Below are 25,359 nucleotides of genomic sequence, written 5' to 3'. Positions count from 1 at the left end.
GCACCTGAGACAAGAGTGTAGCGGAGAGATGGTGACATCTGGCACCTGGAGGCAGTGCTGGCCTCCACCTTCAGCAGCAATGGTTCAAGGGACACCTTGAGCCCCCTTGGATAAGGGAAACCACAGGAAACATTGTGCTACACCCAGCACCTCTGCGTTGATACCCACTGCTGCCAAAACCCCAGAGCTGGAAGTACCCCTGGTGTTTTGTAGGTGGGTCCTGGCAGGAACTCTTCTTTCCCCGGACAGATAAGACACAGACAGCTAAAGAAGTTCTTCGTACATAATGTTTTTATGACATAGAAAAATGACAGTCCTTCAATACAGAACATGTGATCAGTCCTTGCTTACCAGGGATGGAGGAAACAGCAGCTCTTAAGCACGTGAACTCCTGGCGGGGTGAGGACTGTGGCGGCCCATGCCAGCTGCTTGTGCAGGGCGGAGAGCAGAGCCGAGCTCCGAGCTGAGCTCCGGGCTGCAGCCACATGAGCAGCCATGGGGTCAGGGTGACTTGGCGTACGCCTTGCAGCTGGCATCGCGCTGGAACACCCGAAAGGGAACAGCCAAGCTGTCGGTGCTGGCTTAATTACCCCCCAAGAAAGATGAACACTGGGCTGTGTAACTAAATTGCTACCGTGAGCTGGGCTAACACTTTCGAAATCAGTTCAGCCTCATCTCTGCTGTACCTGCAGCCACTTTTGCTGTGCAGTGTAAAGGGCCCCAGGGGGAAGAGGTAAGGAAGGTGGAGAGATGAGACGTGTCCATGTCCCCAAATCCTAAGTGATATTTCAAGGTCTCACTAAAAAGTTGAATTAACTGTAATCTCTTCTGGCTTTAATCGCCATAATTGGACAAGGACCTCATCCTCCTGTACTCCAGCTTCCCCCTGAGCAGAAAGATGGGCTTCGTGTCAGCAAAGCAGCTGAGATGCACCTTTTTTTTTTTTGAGGGGATGAGGTGCAAACCTATTTCCCTTATAAGTGACTGTCATCTGTCACTATATCTGTGTGAGACATGTTGCCTATCACTTCTGCTGTTGGGAGTGAGAGTGATGAGCTTCCTGAGGCAAAGGACACTCCAAGCCCTCTGTGGTGATCGTCCTTGTCATTATCTTCTTCCCTGCCCTCCTCCAGACTATGGTCACTGTCATCATCGCTATCTGCTACATTATCCTCAATCAATTCAACCATCTCTCCAGCATCTGGATCCACATCGGTCTTAAACCACACAGCTTTGTAGCCATCATCTCCCATGTTCCTGTCTGTCTTGAGGATAGACTTCACTTCTTTCTCCTGCTCAGTCTTTTCTTCCACTTCTTCCTCATGCTCGGTCTTTTCTTCCACTTCTTCCTCATGCTCGGTCTTTTCTTCCACTTCTTCCTCTTTCTCTTCCTGTTCAAAGATGATGGTGGAAGCTATAGAAGCTTTTGGGAGACTATCAATTTCTTCTGCACTGGAAGAGGGCAAGGGAAGCGCTGGCTGCTGCAGCATGTGCGGCATTGACCTCACACCACCGTTTTCTAGCGTTTCGTGCTGTACGGGGCTCGAATCTTGCTCGTAAGATTGATTCTGGTAGCCCCCTGCGATTTTCTTGGAGACCTACAGGAGGAGAGACACCTTGTAGTTGTAGTGAAAGAAAAAGAAACGAGGGGTGGGGTGGGGAAAGGGGTGGCTGAAAGGACTGAGCTACTGCTCAGGAAAGCTTCGGCTTGTTTTGCAGTTAGACCTATTGGAAGCCTGAGAAAGATACATCTTCCTAGAATAGCTATTTTTTTTTATTCCATTTCTGTATTTTGGGATAAGCATGGGCATGTTTTGCAGGAGGGCTGAGCACCAGCAATGCGTGCTGATTTGTACCCATCCATTTGAGGTATTACTCTGGAGTGGGATTTACCTCGCGCAGGGTGAAGGACTGTTTTATTCACCTGAACTATGTGCTCTGGGCTCATGTTGTAGTAGTGGAGCCTGGGCTCCTGACAGTCCCACCCTAAGGCAGAGCCCAGCGTCCGGTCGGATGAATTACACCCTCAACTTCAATGTAACCTGTCTGTCAGCGAGTCGAGAGAGCCAAAAGTAAATAGCTCAGGTACAGGCAACTGGTAAAGCCCAGGTTTAGGATAAGATATGAAGGGACCTTTCTCTTCTTTGACTACAGAGAGAAGATGAACAGTGGTTTATACCACAGACACATTTTTCATGTGTTTTTCTGATACGTGTCACGTGTATCCTAGATTCTGTGCTTCATGGAGCTGTGGTCCTCACCTTACCGCGTCTGCTCATCACCTACCATACAGCTCCAACATCAGGGGACAAAGGAACAGCAAGACCAAAGCAGTGCCCCCTTTGCAAATACCGTCTCAGGATTGATTCGCCACCTTCACATAAACATGTAGTATTCAGACAGCCCATTCGTACTTGAAAGCCTCCTCAGATACCAATTCTAGCTCTAAGAAATACAGATACAAACAAGGCACTTACTTTTTTTCTTATCAGGTGTTTGACTGGTTTTCCACACTGTTTATATATCATCACTCCAAGGAAGACCAAGACAAGTAATAGCAGTGCTGCTAACGTACCACCTAAGATAGCCATATCCTGAGCAGTGTATATCTTGTCAGAGGAGGTTACAGCTACAAGAAAAATAAACCAGGGTTAGAAGTTGCAGCTACCTGTTGTAATGCAACACTTCATTGTGGAAGAAGCTCCAAAAGATTTTGGAAGGGCAAAGAAAAATCCTGTGCTGCAGAATGTGACAGTGACACGTTTAATATCACAGAAGGCTATTTGTTTGCTGTCCTAAGAGCAGAGGGTGTTTTTAAGGTGACCACTCACAGAATATTATAACTTCCAATAAGTTACATGCAGGGGAAATAGCATCCATTTACAGGACAACAACTTTTGCCCCATAATTTAACTAAGCTACTACATACATGACCGTACTAGGTGAGCAAATGTTACATGTGGTAAAGCTAGGTAGGTCTTTCACTTCCTCACTTCACCAATTTACACCAAAACGCAAGAGTGAGGTATTTTTTGTACATATGTGTGTGAAAATGCAAAGCTTCTTTTAATCTGGAACATCACCTCTGATGCTAATGAGGGCATTCAGATAGGAAATTTAAAAAAGCATAATATGAAATAGGAAAAGCACTAGAAGGTCCCCAGGCCAGGAAACCCTTTCCTGCTTTTTCTAGCTGTAGCAATGACACCACCCTTCTCAGGGGCAGCTTGTGCGTTCATCCACTGGTCTGTGTAAGAGTATTTGTAGAGATCAACATCACAGAATCCTCAGGGATTCTTTCTTTTTAGGTTTTTCAGCTTCATTTTGTAGTCTGAGTTAGTCTCTGTGAAGTTTAATGATTAACAGAACACAGTTTTCTTCTCCTGCTCACCTGTTTACAACAATGAACTTTGAATATTCCCTCCACGTTTGATTGCACTGTCAGTTTATCATTAAGACGTTGGTGATTTTTTGCTTCTTAATCACAGCTCCTGGAGAGCCACAGCCCACAGAGATGACCTGAAACTCCATCACCATTAACTCCATCTGTGCTGTGCTCAGCTTGGTGGAATGTCTCGCCTCGAGATCCGTGTGAGCTGGCTCTGGCACCAGTGTCTCAGAAACCAGAGCCCAACGTACCGTTACCCTTTCTCAGAAGGGGAGTACATTGAAAACTACTCTAATTTCTCCCTGGATATTGGAACGTCCAGTAAAGCACTCCCCAACCCACTGCATGCTCATTCCTTAACATGGCAGTTTTCTCTGTTTTTGCCTAGAAGGGAGAAATTATGTATGATGGTGTCGGGGCAACCCTCCTTTGTCATGCTAAGACATCCTGGATTATTTCTGACCCACAGAACAGCATGAAGCAACCCCAGATTTAGCTTTGGAATAACAAGAAAAGACATGACAATACACAGCACTACTTAAAATCTCAGGAGGCTGTCTGAGGCATGTGATGGCCACATTATAAGTTTTTTTGAGTGTTTTCTCCCTTATAGGCACTGTAGGACCTCCTGTAGGTGTGGAGATGGCCTCAGACCAGGTCCAGAGACCTGTCATTGCCAGTTTGCCCACAGAAGTGGAAAAGACTCCCCAGCCACCTTCACAAAGCAAAAAATAGACACCCAGCCTACCTGCGGCAAGGGTGACCTCCACCACGATTACAGTGCTCGCCTCCTGCAGGCTCAACATGTCTTTTCCAACAGCCTATGTGAACATGGGAAAAAGACAACTTAAGGACTGCCTAGATCTCCAGCTCACTCTTGAGGTACGTGGATGGGCCTTTTGCACTGGATTTACCAAAGGATTTCCAAGTTTCAGGCTGTAGCCTTTTGAGCTGAGGTTATTTGGCTTAAGGATCTCAGAGGTCTTTTCCAACCTCCGTGGTTTTATATGTCAGCAATCACACACTGCCCATACCTACACACCAACCTCCTCCCCACTTGCTCACCCTCCATTTTCTGTTGATCAGAGTGTCTGAGAGGATGCTTCTAAAATCTCCCCCATTGACTTTTTGATATTTTCCACAGGACTGGAGAAACAATTTTACAGCTAGAACCAGATATAGCCAGTATCACACAGAGTAAATCTGCTATCACTTCATCTCCCTCCATCCCTATATATTTATGATGCAAAAGGTTGGGGCAAGGACTATCCTTTCATTATATCCCTTATCTAATGGATTTCCACCCTTGGTACTTTCCTGCTAGAAACTACCCCTTCTTCCTGGCAAGATAATGAAGAAAGTTGTCCTACCTCAATGGTTACAGTTCCGGGTGACTGCAGCATCACGTTTGTCAGGATGAGTCCATCTCTGGTTGCGATGAATTCGGTGCTGTTTTTTATGTAGTACTCAATGTTTGGGTTGGCTTTCTGAAAAGTCAGAAGAGTGATCAAATCACGCTGTTGGTGCTTTGTGTGCATCTTCCTAACAACCCATAGGCAGGACTTGTCACATACACCTGGAGTATGAGCTGGTGTATAATGCAATAAATAAATCTGCTGGGTTTGGACCAGCTCCTCTTGCCAGGCCAGTCCACAAATAGCTCTCCTTGACCTGGCAGAAAGAGGACACCTCTGCCTGGCATCCTGCCCCTCCCAAACTCTTCAAGGAACCACTTCACCCACCGCTAATTCAGATCTGGCCCTGTTCACCATGTTTGCTGCCCCTGGGCTTTACTCAGGATGCTCTTTGGCAGTGGCTCAGCTCACCTACATAGCTCGGTGTGGGACTGGCTTTTGGAAGGGAGGAGCCCAGCAGCTTCTCTGCATTGCATCACACCATGAGTGGTTCAGATCTGGGTGGGATTTCCAGGGAAATACAATAGGGAACGCTAGAGGAACACGTGTGCTTGCTTCTCCCCAAGTGCCCTTCCTCATGTTTTCTGATCCTGCTTTAAGCCTGAAGCGGTGAGACAGAACACAGAATGTTTTCAGTTTCTTACATCAGGGAAATCATCATCTGTTGCTGTTATCATCAAGGGGCTTGAGGGATCATCAGCCTGGAAGACAAAGCTTTTCGGGGCCAGACCAACAAACACTGTCCCGTTGTAGACCCTGCTCTCAAAGCTCGGTGGGTGGTAACTCTTATTGATGACCTTAATCTCTACAGTGGCTACGGAGTATTTCTGTATGTTGTTGACCTGGGTGGCCTGGAGAAAAAGAGAGAGAGAGGTGTTAGCTTTTTCCTAACAGTGATGAGACACAGAAGGACAGGTTTGACCAGAAGCCCATTGCAACCCATGGGGTTCCTTCCGTCACTTTCCGTGAGCTTTGAGCCAGGCCTGTCACAAGTGGCCTTAGGGTTTGGAGCCCTTGTGTTTTAGCTTGATTCTGCAGTTGGCCTCCACACAGTCTTGGTCTGGCTCCAGAGTCTAGATACAACCCTCCATAAGGGCCACATCTGGACAAATTGCCACCCTCGACTGCAAAGCAGTGGGATTCCAGCACCAGGATGAGAGCCAACTCATCTTCACGAGGGCTTGGGTCAGTTCAGTTACTGCCTGAGAGCCCCCATCTCCCTGGGTGGGTATGGGCAGGGAGTGCTTTTCAACTCCCTCCTTTCCTCTTGAGCTGCAGCCGAAAGAGGAGCTTATCCCAAGGGCTGAGTTACGTTAACTGCTGGAACACAAGCTGCAGTCGTGCCTAAAGCAAGCCTTCCAATGATGCTCCTCTGTCCTTGGAACTCAGCAGCGTATCTCCTTTCCGTTAATTTGCTTTGATGTTGCCTCTTAACTTCTGCAAGAGCTTTGCAGGTAAGTTGTTATAAAATACTGGTCAAATATTAGGCCCAGCCTAGAGACAGGGTGTAACCGAGTTAGCTTTAATTATTAACGTCACTGACTCCTGTCCCACGAAGACTGCGGCTTCCTAGAAAGCCTCCAGGTTGATTTGACTTACCATAACCTGCAACAGGTAGGAGTCTGGGGAAGTTGCTACTTTGTTCATTGTTAGGTTCCCTGTGTCTGCATCCACTGAGAATACTTTGTCTGCATCCCCTAAGGAAAATGAAAACACTATTCCATCATCCCATACCTTCAGAAAGTGACCTGGAGCTCATCGGCTCATTTTTGTCACATCTTAGTGACAATACCCCCAGGGCATAATTGCCCCCCCAGCCACTCCAAGGGCTCGGAGTGCTGGCCAGGGATTCAGAGGAAATCAAAAAGGGTAGGGAGGCCACACTACCTCCAGTGGAATTTAAGGTTATTTAATGTATTTTTATTTAATGTATTTATATTCACAGATATGGTGGCATGTGGCATAATAAAGGGAGGTGAACAAGTGATCTCCTGACTCATATGATCTACCTTTGCCTTAATAGTTCTTCGCCCCCCCACTATTGTTTTATAAACAAATAAATACTTTGAATTAAATAAAGGGCCCCATCAATGAGTGGGCAATCAGATGACTATTCAAGCAGTCTTTTTGAAATTAAGACTAAAAGAGGACAAATTAGATGAATGAAAATTATGCTGCTAATGGGGGAATTTTAGGTTCAGCTCAAAGAATGAATGAAAATGGTGTCGCCAGACTGGTAAAAGCAAGTCCAAAAGCTTAAAGATGTCTCACCTCCCCCAGAAAAGCAATCCCCAGGCCCTCACCTCTCAAGGGCCACAGAGGGTATCTCCTATACCAGGTGATGTAGGGTCATACGAGCAATGCATTAGAGGGTGACAACTTCTACTCACCTCCAACGATACTGTACACGATTTTTTCATTTATGGTGTAGTCAGGATCGACAGCATAGATCGGCCCCGGCTCTAGGATGAGCGGTTCTGTCTGCAATGACAAGGCAAAGCGTTACGGACTGCCCTGAGGCACCAAATCCGCATTTGCAGTATTCTCCTGTCCCAGCGTGGCTCTGGGGCTGTTGTCTGGACAGAATGGCATTTACTCACAGAATCCTAGAATGTCTCAGGTTGGAAGGGACCTCAGAGCCCATCTAACCCAACTCTGCCTTGGGCAGGGACCCCTTAACCAGCCCAGGTTGCTCCAGGCCCCATCCAACCTGGCCTGGAACATCTCCAGGGAGATGGACAAGTTATTCCAGAGCCTTGCCACCCTGACACTGAAGAATTTCTCCCTAAGATTCAACCTAAACCTCTTCTCCTTCAACTGAAATCCACTTCCCCTTGTCCTGTCACTGGACACTCTTGTAAAAAGTCCCTCCCCAGCCTCCCTGTATCTTCCTTTCAGGTATTGGAAGGCAGTGATAAGGTCTCCCCAGAGTCTTCTCTTCTCCATTATTGCCAGGTGATGTGCTACAGGAACAAGAAGAAGCAGGACTGCTTGGGGTGGGGGAACCTCCACTCTCCAGGATGACGAAGGCTCCCTGTCATGGTGAATCATCTTCATTTATCACAAGAGATCAGCACAAGCTTGTGGAAATCATCAGGCACCACCCACTGGGAAGAACATCTGAGTATTTTTTGAGCATAGCATCAAGGATACTGTTAGATCACACCCACTTACCGACATCTCAGAGATATTGACCCTCCCGGTATAGGGGCTGCTGATGCAAACGCTGTTGTCCGCATTGATGAAGGTACAGGGTAGGAACCAGGGGGGTTTGGTGTCAGCTTGTTCAATAAATATATTTATCGTTGCGGTACCTGTGTTGGTGGTCTCATTGCTGCCCATAGGTCTGTCCTGTACCCAAAGGCAAAGCACACTTGTGAGATGCAAGTTTTATTGCCAAAAGAGGAACCCATCTGCAAAAGCCAGTGGCCCAGGGTCTTTTAGCTGTTGTAACTCCATTCTGTCTAAGGCTTAGCAGTTTATGTGAGATTATCTCATTCTGCTGACGAAGGCGGACTGAGTGCAAGTCTGTCACCGTGCAATGATGGAAAGCAGAACAAATTCACTGCTCCCAGTACCCACCCTCCCTCCTGCCACGCCAGAGCTCTTCCATTCAGACTTACCCTTCCGTTAAGAGAGACCGAGGCAAACAAGGCATTTTGTTCCTCCCCAAGAACTTACCCTGGCATACAAGAGCAATGTCGTCAATTTAAATTTCTCGTAGTCCAGTGCTTTTTGTAAATAAATTTCTGGGTTATTCATTCCTTTTATGGCAAAATAACCATCTGTGCCCTGGTGGGGGGAAAAGGAAAAAAAACCTACATTCTAGCAGACTCAGTCACAGACAGGCTCAAAATGTTGCTCGTCGCTGTGTTTGTCGCCCCAGTCAGGCCTGTAATCCCAGGAATGGGGCCGGGGGGTGCGGGGAGCGGTGTGAGAATGCCAGATCTACTTAATCGTTGGGGTTGCACACTGGAGCTGCTCGCCTTGTCAGAAAGGTCTGTTCACATTCTCCTGAGTTTTCTTCTCCAAGACCCCCTGGCTTTGTCAGCCTACCTGCTCAGCACGTACGGGGTGAAATCGTTTCCCTCGTTTATTGCCTACACTCAGCAGGTTGCCAATTATCCTTGATTTGCTTGGCAATCTCACCACCACACACAGAACAGAGCAAGGACAGTTCAGCCTCCGAGCTCAGCTGACAAAAATCACAGCTGAGCTTCAGAAGCCACCGTAAAGCAAAACGAAGATAACGTGTTGAATTTTGCTCTATAACCTCCTGCACTCGCTTTGGTTCTCCTTTAATCTTAGGTCTTGACCAGAACTCCTCTGAATTTCTAACCTCCTCTGGATTTACACTGCTATGAGTGCAAAGTCTGGTTCCAGAGCTGAAATTCAAAAACTTGGGGTTTTTCTTCACAGCCTTTAAAGTCCCTGGGGTTATAGAGCTTAATGAAAGCAGAAGGTCAGACACTGCCTTTTCACTCCACAATGCCTTTTAAAAAAGTAAATATACATTTTGGTTTTCTCCTGAGTTTTCTTTTTTTTTTTTTTTTTTGCTTCTAGCAGGCCCTTGCACTCTAGTCCGGCATCAACTTAACAGTGCCTAAAATTCATTTGCCGTGTTACTAAGCAAACCCCTTAAGAGCAAATAAACTAAGGCATTAAACTGGACCTGCCTTTGGCTGTGCCAGATTCTTTGTGTGGTCTTGGGCAGCTCATGTCATCTCCACTCTGCATGGACGCTGCCAGCGAACTGGACAATAACTCCTTCTCTCTGTCTCCAACTCAGTGCAGTTCTGAGCTCTGTGAGGTACAAAGGTCTCTCGTGATATGTTTACAGACCATCCCAACCAGACTTCGCTGGATCATATGGCTCAGTATCCCAGATGAAAGTTTAATCTGCACAGCATAATAAAAGCATGAGCAGTAATAGAATTCTACGCTGACAATGTTCCTTGCTCTGTTCTGCCAACCAAACCAACATTTGGTTTTGCAAAAGACGTACCTCTTCCAGAAGCTGTCAGGGAACCCAATGCAATACCTTAGCCTTAAAGCTGGGGCTCCTCTGAATTAAACACAAAGGTTTCTTCAGAGCTGCCCTTTTCCCCCCAAAGAACAAAGACACTCACCGGCACTATTGTTGTGAGTTCGTAATAGATGGTGTCCAGGTCAGCATCAGAGGCCCTTAAACCTTCGGAGGCTATAATGGTTGAATTCACTTTTGTATCCTGAAACAAAGTTGTTGTGGTTATTTGCTCCGTGAAATGGGCTGAAGACTTCCCTGTGCTAACCCTTCCTCAGTCCCACAGCACTTTTCACTTCTGTAAAATTCTTACCTCAGGAACAACTTTGGTGAGATTTGTTTGCTGGAACACGGGGGTGTTATCGTTCACGTCGAGAATGGTCACAAGAATTTCCAAAGAATCGCTCTGCAGAAAGGGTAAAGTGAGAGAAGCAAAGACAAAACCAAGACTGTTCGGGGCTGATCCTGGTTTGCAGAGGGACCAGCGGGGATGGCGGAAGGAGCACAGCTGGATGGGGGCTGGATGGGGCTGGGGTCTGGGGAGAGGGGCTGTTCCCACCCCCTTCCCACTTGCAGCACCTTGGGCATTCTCTCTTGGGCTGTCAGAGGAAAGAAAAGGACATCCTCTCATGCCAGCCTGTGGACCAGGCAGAGCAGAGGGAGGTAAGTAGGTGCTGCCCTGCGCTGCCTCGTACTGGGGCTGAGGTTGGGAAGGGCACTCACCTGCCCGGCGCTGTCCTGGCAGCTCAGGTACACGATCAGCAAAGGATACAGCTGGACGCAAAAACAAAAACGCAGCCGTTGAAGAGACAAGCCAAAATGTACTGACTCTTTCTAAAGCACACGAGATAAATATGCTCGTTGCTGAATTGCAGATGCTGATGGGCTTTATCTTGTTTTCACTTTAGGTGAATCCAAGGAGAGATTTTGTTTTACATTGAATGAAATGGAAACGTACCATTCAGTAGGTACAGTGTCAGCTGCAGGTTAACTCTGCTGTTCTTTGCTCAAATAAATGGGAGTTTATACAGTTGGGGAAAGGCAGCTTAAGGATGCTGGTGGCCGTATACAGACTGCGCCGGGGAGGTAAAATAACTCAGCAGTGACCTAACTGAACACACAGACCTTCTATACTGCCTTTACGCTTCGCACAACACCACCTCACTGCTCAGCCTGTGTTTTCTACAGGCAGACAGGGATCATCTTATGTGAGTCCTGGAGAGCTTTGAACACTATAATTGTCACATTTGGGAGTTTAAATCTTCCCCTTGCTTTAATTGATACAGACTGGTTGAAGGAAAGTGGCAGCAGGCATCCCGTGCATCCCTCCCCTTCCTATATGCTGCTTGTGGAAGCAGTGACCTCCCAAGCAGCGAACTCAAACAGCTGAAATAGATTTATTTTTCAAAGTTATTTTCTAGATCCTTTAGAAATGAGTTACACACTCCTGGAAGCCCAGGATCCTAGGCTGAAACTCATTACACCCTGGCATTATCCGTCTTATCCTTGCAGCCTGCCAGCTAAAGGCTTACCTCATAGTCCACACTTTGGCTCAGCTGCAGCTCATTCCCCTTTATAATGAAAAATTCATGATCGGGAGAAGTAGGATCAATCGATATACTGAAGCCCGGTTCCACACGGATCGTGGCCACCACGTAGCCAGGAAGGTTATTTTCAGAAACGCTTGGTTTGCTATTACTGACAGAACATCCTGGAAAAAACACACAAATGAGACACAGAATTGCCCAGAGATTCACGTTGTGACAGAGCTGAGCAAGACCTGAGATCCCTCTGGTTACCCTTGGAGAGGAGGTCGTTGAGTAAAGCTGTCTCAGAGTAGGAGTGTAAAAATCTCCCACCTGTACGGGTCTGACCTGCTTTCGCGAGAGATATTCCTCTGTGATCACGGACCTCCTGCAAGAGCTTACCTTGTTGCTGTGCCGAAACACGGGTTGTGAAGGGCAGCAGAAGGAGCATAGCAGTGAGGAACTGGTGAGAAACAGCCATGGTGAGCTGTCAGTTGTTGAAGAAATCCCTGTTTCTGATGAACACGATCCTCATCTCTCCCTGTTCCTCTCAGTGCCGCCGGCTGTGTTTGCTCCTTCGAGAAGGCAAAGAGTGTCAGCTGGCTGGAGTGGATCGATGTGGTTCAACCTTTGCCTCTTTGCCTCACTGGATGACTTATTGAGAGATATTTACCAGTCATGGAGCATGATGACACATAAATTCCCGTTTCTGCTTTGTTCCTGGGTCTTTCTTGTCCTAAACTCTCTGTAGTGGCAAAGATGTATTTGAAGCCTTTCAGAACTCAGAGCCATGCCCCCTGAGATGAGCATGAAGAAGGGCAGGGGCTGACACTCCCCGGTGGGGAGGAAGTTGGCAAATTTATGTTTCCGATGTGCCAGGGATAGGATCTGTTTTGGTCAGCTGAGTTCCTGAAAAAAAACCCTCATAGCGATGCGAGTATACCCTTTGTATCTTATTTTAGCCAGGCTTTTCTCCATAGCACACATTCTCTTTTTGATCTCCAGCCCACGACTCATAGTTCTCTTTTGGAGTTGCACTCTGTCATGTGGTTCCTGAAAAAAACAGTTTATTAGAAAATAAAAACCCAGCTCTCAAATGTCTTATCTTTCTTTGTGGCAAGGGCAAAAGTTTCAGTGGCAACAAAGCCAGCGTAGCTGTTGTTTTGTTTGGATGCTAAAGGAAGGAACTAGGCTCCGTGTAAATCCTTGGGCTGAGATAGTCGGTTGTGTTTCTGAGACAACAGCTGCTTTCACTGCTCCTTTTAAGTTCCCAAATGATTTGAGAAAGTTCTCCCATGCTGCATTTTAGCCAGACGGCCCTTAGTGGCTTAAAAGAAATACAGATTGTGAACATGTCTTTCAAAAGTCCTTCAGGAGGTCTCTTCCCTACCGGAGATTTCAAACAAACACCAAAGCCCGTGAGAATTGCATTTCAGCATCACGGTGAGGGAATGGGTGCTTAAATGAAACTTTGGGAGGGAGCATCTTCTTTGCAGGTGTCAGGTACATCTTAAATGGTGAAAACTAATGGTGCAGGATGGACTGAGCCACGCTGTGATAGGCACACATGACCACGGCTGGAAATGCCTTGTTTTAGAGCTGCTTGTCAAAATCTATTGGTTTTATAGGAAAGATGGAGCTGTTCTATCAGCAGAAGGAATCTGCCAGGCAGCGCGGCGCAGGCACAACACGCAAACTCCAGTAATCGGCTCGAGCAAATTCCTCCAGTGGAGCTTTGTCATTAGCGGCTGTAAGAAAGCTGGGCCAGTAAATCATAGAACCATAGAATCACAAAGGCTGGAAAAGACCTCTAAGATCAAGTCCAACCATCAACCCAACACCACCGTGACCACTGAACCGTGTCCCAAAGGGCCACATCTACACAGTTTTTGAACCCTTCCAGGGATGGAGACTCCGCCACTGCCTGGGGCAGCCTCTTCCAACACCTCACCACTCCTTCAGTAAAGAATTTTTTCCTAATCCCCAGTCTAAAGTTTGTGCTAAATGGAGGCCTCGATGCCGGCCTCTTTGCGCATTTGGATTGTGGGCAGTCTCGAGTCCCAGCCACCGAAGATGAGGCCGGGGACTAGCTAGTCCCAACATGCCTCGTGTGGGGGAAGCCTGGCAAAATGCTTCTCACCCCAACCCTGCATTCCTAATGGCCCAACGCCTGGCAATGGCCCAACGCCTGGCAGTGGTTCCACCTTTATTACCATTTCCCAAAGAGCAGCCAAAGCACAGGAGCAGCTACCAAATCTTTACTTGACTTCAGCAGCAGGGAACCGGCTGCTAACACAGAGCGGCAGCCATGTGCTTCGTTCAGGCTCCATCTACTGACAGCATTTCATGCTGACATAGACATCGCTCGAAAATCTGAAAAGTTTTATTGGGTTTTGGATGCTTTCCAGTTTATTTTTTTTTTTAATTTGCTTATCTCAAGAGTTTTGCCTAAGCAAATTTGATAGCTTTTTTGTTTATTTTCAAAGTTATATACATGCAAAGCCATCTTCTTGTCTGTTTCTTTCCCTTGACCTTCAGTTGAAACTGTCTGTGTCTTCCTTCAGGTCTGCAACCAGCAGCTTAGAGATGGGGCAAACGAACTGGCTGGTAATTGCAGCAGCTTCCCTGGCATCACTGTCCGGGCGGCTGTTGGAAGAGGAAAAAAATTGTTATTCCCTACGGACTGCAGGAAAGGTGACAAGGGCACCTTGTAAAATTCAGAGATGACTCCAAGGAGCAGATGTACGACAGAGGGACCCAGACCACCACCACCTGCAGCCACGCAAGCCTTGCACAGGGAAGTTTGTTGGTGCTGTCATTCCCATTTATTCTCGGCAATGTGGATAAGAGGTCCCAAGGGGCAGCTTATTCCTCCTAATTTTAGTGATTTAACAAGGAGTTGTCTAATCGAAGGTGGGAAGGTACAAGGTCCAGATGCTTGGAGAGCCCACCCCGAGGTGCGTGTTTGATTCAATAGCTGAATCAAGACAGGGTAGCAGAGGCTTTCTATCTGAACTGTTAGATCAGGTTTCCAAATGAGATGAACAATTGTTTCAGTCCGAGATGACAGCCATATATAATTAGGAAAAGGTATGATTTCATTTCACTAGGGTTTATTATTTCCAAGAACTGGCTTTCCTGTGGCACTTTCTAGCTGTAAATCTCAATGCCGGCTTTGCTTTAGGTAAGGCAAAACTGCGTGCCAGGTGGCTTGGCACGGAGAAACAGAGATTACAGTGAATGCGGGCGCAGAAATCAATCGAGATCGCCCGCCACCATGTGCCACCTCATTAAACTAAAGCATTTGCTTTTCTAGCTCTGCAAACCACCCCTGGGAGTGTGGTTGCTGGCGGGCTCACAAGCTGATGGGGAATGAGGCAGGAGTGATTTGAAAATATGGGAAATTTAGTAAATCTTCCACCTTCCTTCCCCTTTTTGAGGATGTTTTGGAGGATATCAGCTGAGCCCTTCTGACCTGCTGCGTTTAGCAGTCACAGGGGTGTTGGCTTGATGGTTGGACTTGATGATCTTACAGGTCTTTTCCAACTTTAATGATTCTATGATTACATCCAACTTTGTACTCAGGGTAAAAAAATGGGCATTTGCAAGTTACTAAAAGTCCTCTTTTGGCTTCAACACCTTGGAGATCAGGGCCATAGGGGTGACAAATCTGCCCCACCTACCTGCTGTTTAGAAAGCTCTGGTACAACCACATAAAGCAAAGTTCCTCCTGCTTGTTTTCTTCTTCTCTCCCCTGCACATCTGTGTTGACTAGGCCTGGAGAGCTGATTTAGATAAAGAAAATTAATATTTTGGTGTTGTTTTTTTTTTCCAAAAAAAAAATAATAAATTAAACAAGTAGAGTACCCAACACAGGTGTAAAGCAGGCTCACCCCTGCAGTGACCTGCCCCATGGTCCCCGCTCTGTTAACCTGCTGATTGTCACCATAGATGTGCAGACAGAAATAGAAGGATCCTCCTAAAATCAGGCTCAGATGCTTTCTGGCTGCCAAAGGGATGGGTTTCAAGATGTGCTTGCTCTCTGCCTCATTACCCAGTACCAGCATGTCCTTCTGCCCATGGGGGCATACTTTTTCCCAGCATTTGGAAATTCAAAATCTGCTGCATCTGCCAGGATTTTGCTGTCCCAGAAAACACCAAAGCACCCTGAACAGATGGGAAGGAATCAATGTACTGTGTCCCTGCCTTGAAGAAGGACCAAGCTTGAAGGAAACCTCTCCAGATAATGTCCCTTCATAGAATCATAATCCTAATGTTCCAGGGGCAAGGGCAGCGGCACTTGGAAGTTTTTTCACAGTGACCACACTTTAGGACTGATGATGGGCTTATACACGTGGCTTTAGTGGGAGCTAGCGGCCCCATATTTTGCCTAGATGAAAGACATAATATATTTTACATATTATGATTATGTCTAAAGCCTGCTCGGTCTGGCAGTCAGACCCAGAGGTCTTCCTCATTCTGTGACAGACCCCATTTATCTACAAACAGTTTCTCCGGTGCGTTATTTGAAGCAGGTAATTCACCTACAGCTTTCCCCAAAAGGCTAAATCAAAATGCAAACGAAAAAAATAAATAAATCCCAGGCTGTGATCCGACGTAAAGTTTTGTGTCCTGTGGGTCAAGCTGGGTAGGCGTGTGCAATAGGTAATGTTGGGTTATGCTTAGAAATGGCCTCAGTGAGTAGGTTTGTGTCCTGCTCTGCCTGCTGTGGCATGGATGGGATAATCTCTGCTATTGCAGGGGCAGATTAGAGGGAGAAGACCAAGTCTCAGCCCACTTGCCCCCGTCTTGATCTTTCCAAACCGCCGGTCGTGCCACCCCCCTTTCTTTGGAGCTGAGCCCAAGCTGCCTTCCCCTTCCCCAGGAAGCCGAGCCCTTACCTGCGCTTGCGGCCCATGAGGTTCTGAATGAATTTCTGAACCTGAGCGTTTCCTCTCATCTTGCTGTACTCGCTGGTGAACAGCCCGTCCGAGTGCCTCTGGGACCTGCGTCAGGGAAAACGCCGCACGAGCAGCTGCTCCTCCCAACCGCTTGTCACAGGACACAGAAATTTCTTTCTTCTCACCAGCAAGGAGCCCTGGACCCCTCCCCTTCTCCTCTCCCACCTCCTTTCACCTTGGGCATCTTCTGGCTGAGGACAGTGCCCAGGCTGGCTCTGGAGCTGGGGACAGCTCAGCACCATGGGCATCCCCCTCCTTGCTGGGATCCCATCTCCCACTGGAGCCTTCCGCACCCCAGGAAGGTGGGTTTGGCAGGTCCTTACCTTTCCTTGAGGCCCACCAGGTGTTTGACCAGCTGCTGCACGTAGGCATTGCCGTTCATCTTGCTGAGCTCACTGTGGAAGAGCCCATCAGCGTGTCTCTCAGTCCTGGGAGGTTAGAAGAAAAAAAAAAAAAAGTAAAAAAAAAGGGTGAAAAAGCACAATTTTAAGACCAGGGAAGAACAGGTATTTACAACCGGAAAGAGAATCCCAAACAAAGGCAGGCAAGAATTTGTGACAATTTAGCAAAGCTTCACACAGAAAGGGGCAAACATTATAGGAGTTTAAAAGAAATATCTTTGTTCACCACCACAACTTGCGGTGGCTTCTTACTAATGGAATCACTTCACCGTAAGGGGCACCTCTTACCTCTCTCGAGGTGGAAGAGATGCTGAGAAGTGTGACAGGACAATCATCGGAATGATCAGCTGCCACAGCCCAGTCAGCACAGAAGCCATGGTCCCTCCTGAAGGAAAGCACAAGGTTTGAGGCGCCACAAAACCAACAACCTCAGTCTTTGCCGGGCAGGGTTCACACAGCTGCACAAATAGCCCCACTGCAACTAAATTAGCCACCAGAGATAGTATTTCTTTAAAGCACGAAAGGTGAACTATTCAAATCATTCATGTTGCCAGCTAGCTGGAAGCTGTTTGTGGTTTTTATCCCCCCACCACGCAATCCCGGAGCACGGATCTGCTGCGTTTGTGCTGGAGTTTTGCTGTGAGTCGGTGCAACATGCCTCGACCATGCGGGTAGGTATCACGGGAATTAATCCCTCAGTGGCACAGCACCGTGGAATAAATCCCGTTCTACTCAAGTCTCCGAGAGCTGAGCCTGCAGGGAGCAGATTTAAAGCATCTCTGAAAACATCCCACATGGACAGCTATTCGTATGCCTAGAAGATACCCAGGAGAACTCCGTTGGTGTGTTTTAGACAAAAAAAAAAGCCACAATGGTATGCACCAAATAAAAGTTCATCTACACACGGGAGAAGGGAAGGCTCTTGTGTCTGCCGATATCTGCCCATCCTCCAGTCTTTCAAGAGGGAAAAAAAAGAACACACGTTTTCAGTAGCAGCAGAAATTTGTGTGGTTTATAAGCCAGCACATGTTTTTCCCTTTTATCTTCAGGCTCTTTTTGCAGCCTTTTGTCTGCAGATGTGCATATGCCTTTAAAATAAGGTGCTCGCTTTCCCCCAAGGTTTACACTGGAACGATCTCTGTGTTTTATAACATATCCGCCTTCCCTTCTGCACAGAAGCAAACCTTGCTTTCTTAGTCACCATCCTGGAAACTCAGATATTATTTGTTAACCCGAAATCAAAGTTCTCCCACTTTGTGTTTTGTTTGTTGGGGTTTTTAAAGTCTAAAACTAAACAGAACAAAGAGCATTAAAGGACAGTCAGAATTTCCTGAACACTGTCTCCTCGGACTCTTCGCTACTCTAGAGATACTGCAAGATGAGAAGAGGCAAGAGGAGGAAGGGCAAGAGTCAGGGATTTATAGAGAAATTTATTTGCCATAAGCCACAGCACAAATATTTAACGGGGGCTGCAGGGCAGACAGGTGAGGTTTCGCATGATTAAGGAGCCATAAGCTTAATCTCACACAGACTTCTGACGTTTCAGCGTTGTGTTTTCCTACCTGACTTGGTAAAACAAGAAGGACATTTCAAAAAATCCATTTCTTGTTGGAGTCGAAACGAATCAAATTCCCCAGTGCCACCTCCCAAGGAAGAGACACTGAAAGAGCTGAAAGCAGTCACCAAGCCCAGAGCTCACCCCTTCCCGGGGAAGGGAAACCTGGATCCTGAGCCTGTCCTTCAGTCTGTACCACCCCTGCCAGGCAACACCTTCACCTCCAGCCAGGGTCTCACCACAGCGTTTTGACCTTCCCCACGCCAACCCCGGGCCAGCGCTTGTCCTGGAGCTCCACATTTAAGAGCCCGTTTTAGATCCCCATCCCTCGTCCCAGAGCCTTTCCCTCTCTTCTGGCTGCTAATCAAGTGGATCAGCTTGTCTTTTCATAATGCTCTCTGCCCTCTGCACATTGTATTTTCTTGCTGAACCTGCGAGGAGCAGCGCTGGCCGTCAGGGAATTCCTCCTGCGTATCAGAAACGATGCATTGCATGGGGGGTTTTTAATCAGACTGCAGGGTGCAGGTAGATCTCCAGTGCCATCACAGTAGAGCTGCTCAACCTTCTTAAGATGCTTCTGAGCTTTTTATCTCCCTCTCCAGAGAGGCTTTCACTAAGTGTAAATTTCTTAGCTAGGCTGGGACCTTCAGCTGAAAGAGGGGTCCACCAAGCCAGTCCAGGACCTGGGACCATCTCAGACCTTTCCAGCCGACAAACCCTACCGCTGAAACGTCAAACTGCACCCAAAGGCTTGGCTGCATCAAGGCTCCCTTCACCTCACCGGAGCAGCACCACGAAAAGAGCTCCCCGGAAGACTGGCACACAACCACTTCGTGCACCTTCCTGCTTCTGCCCACCCGTTGTGCTCCACCTAAAACTAGAGACTCTGTCTTTCTGGAAGCCATTTAGTCAAGCTGCTGCTGGGCTCCGTTTTCTCCTCTTGGTTGCTCCAGAGGAGGAAAACCCCACATATTACCAGCATTGCTGTTCAGGAGATGAATGACCTCATGACAACAGCTCAGCAAAGCATCCCAGAGGCCTGAAGTCCACCACCCAAAAGCTGAAAGAGGGGAGAAGGCAGCCCTGAGCACGTCGGTACTCACCTGAGCGTGGTCCCGCCAAGCTCTCAGCTACGATGCCCCACTGGCCCGCTCCTCCCCACGGCCCCTATAAATCCATAGCCCTTATCAGAAGCAATTATTTGGGTAAAGATACAAATAGGCGTTATCATGATTAACAGCAAATAACACATCCAGGCTTGAATATCCTTTTAATTGCTCTCCAAACTCAATATGTCATCCGCAGCGGTTCGATGGGCTGTATTTCTGCTGACAGGTAATAATTCCTGCTTCTGCCTGTAACGGCAGTAATTTGTTGGGCAAACATCCCTGTACCAACTGATTCATTATCTCTCCTCCTGGCTTTAATTACCTCTTGACAGGAGCTTAATCTTCTGCTCTTCTTTTTTAATCCTGGCTTGGGCTTTTTTTGTGTGCAGTTCTCAGGAACCGTGTGTAAGCGTATGCGTGTACCTGCAATTTGGCTAAATAATGCCACTTTTTTAGGGCAAGCAGCAGCTGATCATTTGGATGACAACTGACTTTTGCATGAGGGGACAATACCTACGAAGCTGTGGCTTCACAGCCGTGTCTGGGAAAGGGCTGCTGGGAACAGGCTGCATCCCAGCCTCACAAAAAGCAGCATACTTATACATGCATAGAAAACATCCTGAATATATTCCCTGCCTTTGATGGAGTTTGGAGCTGGTTGCTCTCAAATACTGCTGCTAACGGTGACAGGGAAACAGAGGGAGAAAATAGGATTACGCCCTTTTTCTCCTTTATGTTGTATAAAGTAGCTTGGAAGGATTAATGGTTATAAATAAATCTTATCTCCCAACTGGAGAAAAGAGAAGCTATATTACACTTTTTCTTGCCTACTTATCTTTTCTTCTTTGGAAAAGCAGAGGTCATCCCCAGGACCAGAGGGCTGTCAGGGACCTGATTTTCCCCATTATCTTTCCCTTGGAAGAATAACCCACACACTGATGAGCTGCAACTGCAGCGTGTGACCGCAGGCTGCTGCCAGACCCCTGCACCAGGGAGGGGAACGATCAGCAGCAACATTCCAGGTCCATTTCTGTTCTTTGCATTTCAATCTTCGTATTTGCTCTACTCGTATTTTAACATCTGCATCGGTGGTGGCCGACTCCAGCCTGGGCTCATGGCGGTGCCAAACACCTGTGACTGAGAAAGACCATGTAGGAAAAAGGCAAAGAGGAAAAAGTCTATTTAAAATAAAAGCTAAGCTGGCTGGTGTGGTTTCATTTCTTTTCCTTTGCAAACAACCTCCATGAGGCTGAAGCTCTTGGGGAAATTCAGTTTGCTATGAGAATTTAAATGGGTCTAGAGAAGGGACACACACAGAAGTGGCCCTGTGGAGGCAGCAGAGGGAGAGAGAAAGCTGCTGTGAACTGGAAGAAGACAAACCAAGGAACCTGGTCTATCCACTCTGCAACAAAATAATAAAAACAAAAATTAAAAAAAAAAGAGGTTTGCCTTGCAGTGACAGTGGCAGAGAGTGAAAAGGTGATGGGGTGGAAAAACACGTGGCCATGCTCAGCTCTGCTGCAACATGATGCAGGTGACAACCACGGGCTTGAGCTCAACTGCAGCTCCTGAAGCCCCTCTGAGGAAATTCAGGAGCACGCAAAGAAACTCAAAAGCTTTTGCAACCTGAAATTTTTTACCCAAATGAACCAAAGCCCGAACCAAATCCCCAGTCCTGAAGCAAAGCCTGATTCAGAAGTAACATTAAACTCTCGTCAGGAGTTGTTACCGAAACAGGAGTGATGAGCAATACTGCTCAGCAATATCGGCTGATTGGAGCTCTGCGAGTCTGCACCTTGCTTCTCCCATTCTCCATCTGCGTGAGCATTCAAAGTGAGAGCAGAGATTCCCCTCGCCTGCCGCTCAGAGCGTGATTAAATCACCCGCTAATCACTGAAATCTAACCCATCCTCTCAGTGCAGAGAAAAGCTCCCAGTCAGAGGAAAAAGAAATCATTGCCCTCACCTGCTCCATGCACCTGATGCTCAAGAAATCAGGGCTGAGCTGCTCCCTGCCACCAGCTGCCCCACAGCTTACCCAAAGGCATCGAAGCTGAGAGCAGCATGGAGGAAGGCTTTTTTCCTTCTTTTTACAGCAGGAACGAGGGGTTATCAAGCCTACGATGCAATACTCAGCGTCTCATAACTACACGTTAAACATATCAGCCTCAAATCAGGCAATATTTAAGCGGAGCACGCGAGCCTGGCCTTTTTCCATATTGGAGGAAAGGATACAAGAAGTCACATTTTGAAAAGGAGAGGGTTTCATCGTAAAGCTAGGCATCCTGACCCCACACGGCCAGGAGGATGCAGGCAGACTCTCAAAAATCAGCACACAGAGCTCTGGGAGGGGTGTCATTTTGAGTTTTGAAGGGCAGAAATTCCCATTCACACTTGTTCTGGCTGGAGAGCCGCCCAGGATCAAAGCTTTCTGGGGCTGCCTGCCTCCCGTTTGCAGGCTGAAGAGAAAGAACTGACTGTCCCAGGAGTCCCTCTGTTGGAATTTAGGGCTGGGATGGCCACTAAACCCTGAGAGATGCTCCCTGTGATTCCCCCAGCACCCTCTCAGGGGGGAGGATTCCCAAGTGGAACAAGAGAGAGAGACTGCAAGCTTGGGAAAAAAAACAACAGCTTGAACCAATTTAATGAGAAAATATAATACTAGCAATAATAATGAAGGTGTTGAACTATATATAAATACACACCAGAATGAAAATGTATTCAAAGATACAAATGAATACACTAATACTGCACCTTCTGGATGGCAACTCAGCCAGTCCCAGGCTGGACTCAGCAGCAGATGGGAGTGCCCAAAGCCCAGAGTCACAAAGACAATTAAAAAAAAAAAACAAAAAAAAACCACACAAAAAAAAAAACCTGAAAAAATTGAAAAGGAGCTGTGCCATTCCCACCCAACGAGGCAGGATGTCCTGATGAACGGAGCTCCGCTGCAGCACAAAGAGAGGGTCCGGGAACACCAGCAGCACCAGGAGAGATGAGGAAGGGCTGATGCTGACCCTCCCAGCACAGCAGCACTAAAGCCCCAGAGCTCTTCTAGGGCCCTTTTATACTGAGCACCGTGGGGAGGAACGCTGTGATTGGCCCATTTGGGTCACCTGACCCATCCTCCCGCCCCACGCCGTGATTGTTCCAGGAGCTCCAGAGAACTTCGATGCTGGGGCTCCCAAACCCGGAGAGCCCGTCAGAGAAGTTCCTGCAGGAGGTGGGAAAAGACTTTCTGGCCGGAGGAGCGCTGTGGGTGCATTCAGACCCCACCTCCAGAGAATTTTAAGAACCAGCTGGGTAAATACTGCTACAGAGTGAGTGGGCATTGTTGCTCCTGCCTTGGACAAGGAAAGCCCGTGCAGCCTTTGGGGGTGGCTGTTCATCCAGGGCAACCCTTTCAAGGCAGCATCCCTGGCCAGCTCGTCCGCAGTCCAGACCCAGCTGTGTTACTGCAGCAGCTCAGGGGGTGCTGGGGCTGCTCCTCTTTGTGAGGCACCTTGGTTGGCCAGAATGTGCATCCCAAAGTGCTCCTACAGCCTTTGCACTGCTCCCTTTGAGGTGGACAAATTCACAGGGGTCAAGACAGGCTGGGAAGGTTGGGGAGTCACAGAGTTGTTGAGGCTGGAAAAGCCCCCTGAGACCATCAAGTCCAGCCTGTGACCCAGAACCACCACATCAACTAGACCAGGGCACCAAGTGCCACATCCAGCCCCTCCTTAACCCCCCGCCAGGGACAGTGACTGCCCCCTGCCCTGGGCAGAGCATCCCAGTGCCTGAGCACCCTCTCTGTGAGGAAGGGCTGCCCGAGATCCACCTCATCCACCACACGCGTCCAGCAATGGTGCCACAAGCCCTGACAAAGCTGTCGAGGTGCAGCCAACCTTCGAGGAGCCCGGGCACAGCCGGTGACCCCATCCCAGGGCGGCACTTGCCAATGGTATGGGAGTTTATTGAGGTCAGACGGTACTAGGAGCTGCAGGGCTAAATCCTTCCTACGTAAAAGTAAAATACCCTTTAATCAGCTTATGGGGTGTTCAGGAACTCCTACCTCCCCCATTCTTCTTTTTTTTCCTTTCTTAACATGTCCATGTGTGAGTCCATGTGTGCAGAAAAGATTTTCTCTTGTATGTTTGCAGGTGAGCCCTGCCCACGCTGGGGAGCTGGCCGTGGCACCGCTGTCTGCTGAGAGCAGATTAGAGTAATTTTCTTTGCATTGCTCCCAAGTCTGCAGGAGAAAGGACCCTAATTGGAATAAGGGGATTGGAGGCTTTAGCCTTCTAAATGCTCCTTTCTTGCACAGGATGGTTTCGGGAGTGGTTTTAATCTTTACCACCTGATTTTGTGATTTCTGGTTGCTAAAGGGAAGAGTGGGATAGGAGAAAAGGGAGACAAGAGGCAGCTGTAGGTGGGCTTGGGAGATGAAGGGAGAAGGAAAATCGAGGTTGTGGGACCTCGGAAAACACCTACCCCACTCCTAAGCCCCAAGATGGACTCAGTTATATTCTCCAACCCTGAACAGGGTGGGGAGCAATCCTTGTCTTGGACTAAAGCCAGGGTCGGAGAAGCACACCCATCCCGTTTGGAGGTTTGTGCTTAAAGCACTGCACAAAACTGAGGGAAAAGCCACAGTTACTCCATTTTATGGGCTTCCCAGGGCCTCTGTCTGTGCGAACGAGCTGCATCGCTCTCTGTAACACCGACTCTGCGAGCAGGAAGCGTGCACCTCCCCACGCCCAGTGGGACAAGATATCTGGGTTTCATTCAAATCCCAGCCTTGGGATGCAGAGCCCTGTCCTTGATGCTACACATCCCTCCACGGCAGCACGGGATTCAGCAAGGGGTAAATCCCTGTGTGCAAAGAAGGTGTTTGGATCTGTGCATGGTGATCTCTCCACCTGCCTGTACAGCCTCTTCTTGGGTTTGCTTAGATCACCCGTGTCTGTCCGCTTTCAGCTTCGTTTGCCTGGGCAGCAGAGTCCAACAAGGCAGCGGGAGATGTCCTGTGCTTCGTTGCAGCATTTCTGGATTGGCACCAGTTCAAAAAGGGAGTTACGGTGCGGGGGCCAAACGCCTAAAATGTCGTATTGCTGAACGCTTGCTCTGAAGTCCGGAGGGAAGATGCTGGGCACGCGGGTTATCGCCGTGGTTGGCAGCACTACCTGGGGGGAAGGACAGCAAAAGCTTCTTGTTAGGAGCTCTGGGCTCTGCTGGAAAAGACCTCAGTCATTTTGATCAGAGTTGTATCTGCTTCCAGCCAAATCCCTGGGCAAAAATCTGCAGTAAAACCCAACTCTTTTGAGAGAAGAGATTAAGAAAAAAAAAAGTGTTTGGCTCATGCTGGAAAAAAACCAAAACACTTGAACCATTTTTTTTTTTAAACTCTCTTTCCAACCTATGTGCATATTGTTGCTGCCTCTCCATCACCAAGAAAGCACAAAAAGCTTTGCAAAGACAAGCTGCTGCCTCCCATCAATCCCTTGCTGCCTTTTTTTTTTTTAACACTTTATTGGCCTTTTTCCAAGTCTCCTCCGAGAGCTGCCGAAGCGGATGTGCCCTGCCTGTCCCCAGGTAGTCTCTCCACGGCATTGGAGGATGCCAGGATATGCGGGGACAGGACTGGTGGCTTCTTCCCCAGGACTGCTCTGGCCCTCCTCATCCTCACCCTCGTGGCTGGGCGATGCTCCCTGCCCAGCTGGAAGCCACCTCGTGCCTCAACAGAGAGGAGCTCCAAGTGCCAGCTCCCCACCGCAGAGCTCTGCGCTGCCACGTCTGGCCTTATCACGGCTCTAATTGGCATCAGTGCCCGTAATCTCAGCCTCCAGCTGTTTGCTGTGTCTAGGGAAGGGGAGAAAGCACTCCAGGGAATTAATTTTAACGATAAGCGCAGCGAACTCTGTAGCCCGGGCTCAGCCCAGCTGTTCCAGGTGTGCAGTGCCAGCACAGCACGGCAGGTCCCGACGGGCGCACACGTGGTCC

At 48.1% G+C, this 25,359-nt stretch overlaps 2 protein-coding genes across 2 annotated transcripts; both read right to left on the bottom strand.

The window, feature by feature from the left end:
• Positions 1-974: 974 nt before the first annotated feature.
• Positions 975-11,833, bottom strand: CDHR5 (cadherin-related family member 5). The gene is made up of 15 exons (XM_009875262.1): positions 11,755-11,833; positions 11,359-11,537; positions 10,550-10,600; positions 10,140-10,232; positions 9,933-10,031; positions 8,485-8,595; positions 7,978-8,154; positions 7,194-7,284; positions 6,403-6,500; positions 5,448-5,654; positions 4,759-4,875; positions 4,137-4,209; positions 2,478-2,629; positions 1,344-1,598; positions 975-1,301 (listed from the first exon to the last, which is right to left on the bottom strand). The coding sequence occupies exons 1-15, from the start codon at positions 11,831-11,833 to the stop codon at positions 975-977; spliced, it is 2,109 nt and encodes a 702-aa protein (XP_009873564.1).
• Positions 11,834-13,834: 2,001 nt separating this feature from the next.
• Positions 13,835-17,092, bottom strand: LOC104278320 (glucagon family neuropeptides-like). Its single transcript, XM_009875261.1, has 5 exons — positions 17,003-17,092; positions 16,637-16,741; positions 16,254-16,358; positions 15,036-15,137; positions 13,835-13,998 (listed from the first exon to the last, which is right to left on the bottom strand). Exons 1-5 carry the CDS (start codon positions 17,089-17,091, stop codon positions 13,887-13,889), a joined length of 513 nt encoding a protein of 170 aa, XP_009873563.1. The 5' UTR covers position 17,092; the 3' UTR covers positions 13,835-13,886.
• Positions 17,093-25,359: the final 8,267 nt, after the last annotated feature.

This window comes from Apaloderma vittatum, unplaced genomic scaffold, assembly GCF_000703405.1.
Source record: "Apaloderma vittatum isolate BGI_N311 unplaced genomic scaffold, ASM70340v1 scaffold25468, whole genome shotgun sequence".
Taxonomy (NCBI): Eukaryota; Metazoa; Chordata; class Aves; order Trogoniformes; family Trogonidae; genus Apaloderma; species Apaloderma vittatum.
The sequence above is the reverse complement of the archived record's forward strand: the minus strand, read 5'-3'. Positions and strand labels throughout refer to the sequence as shown.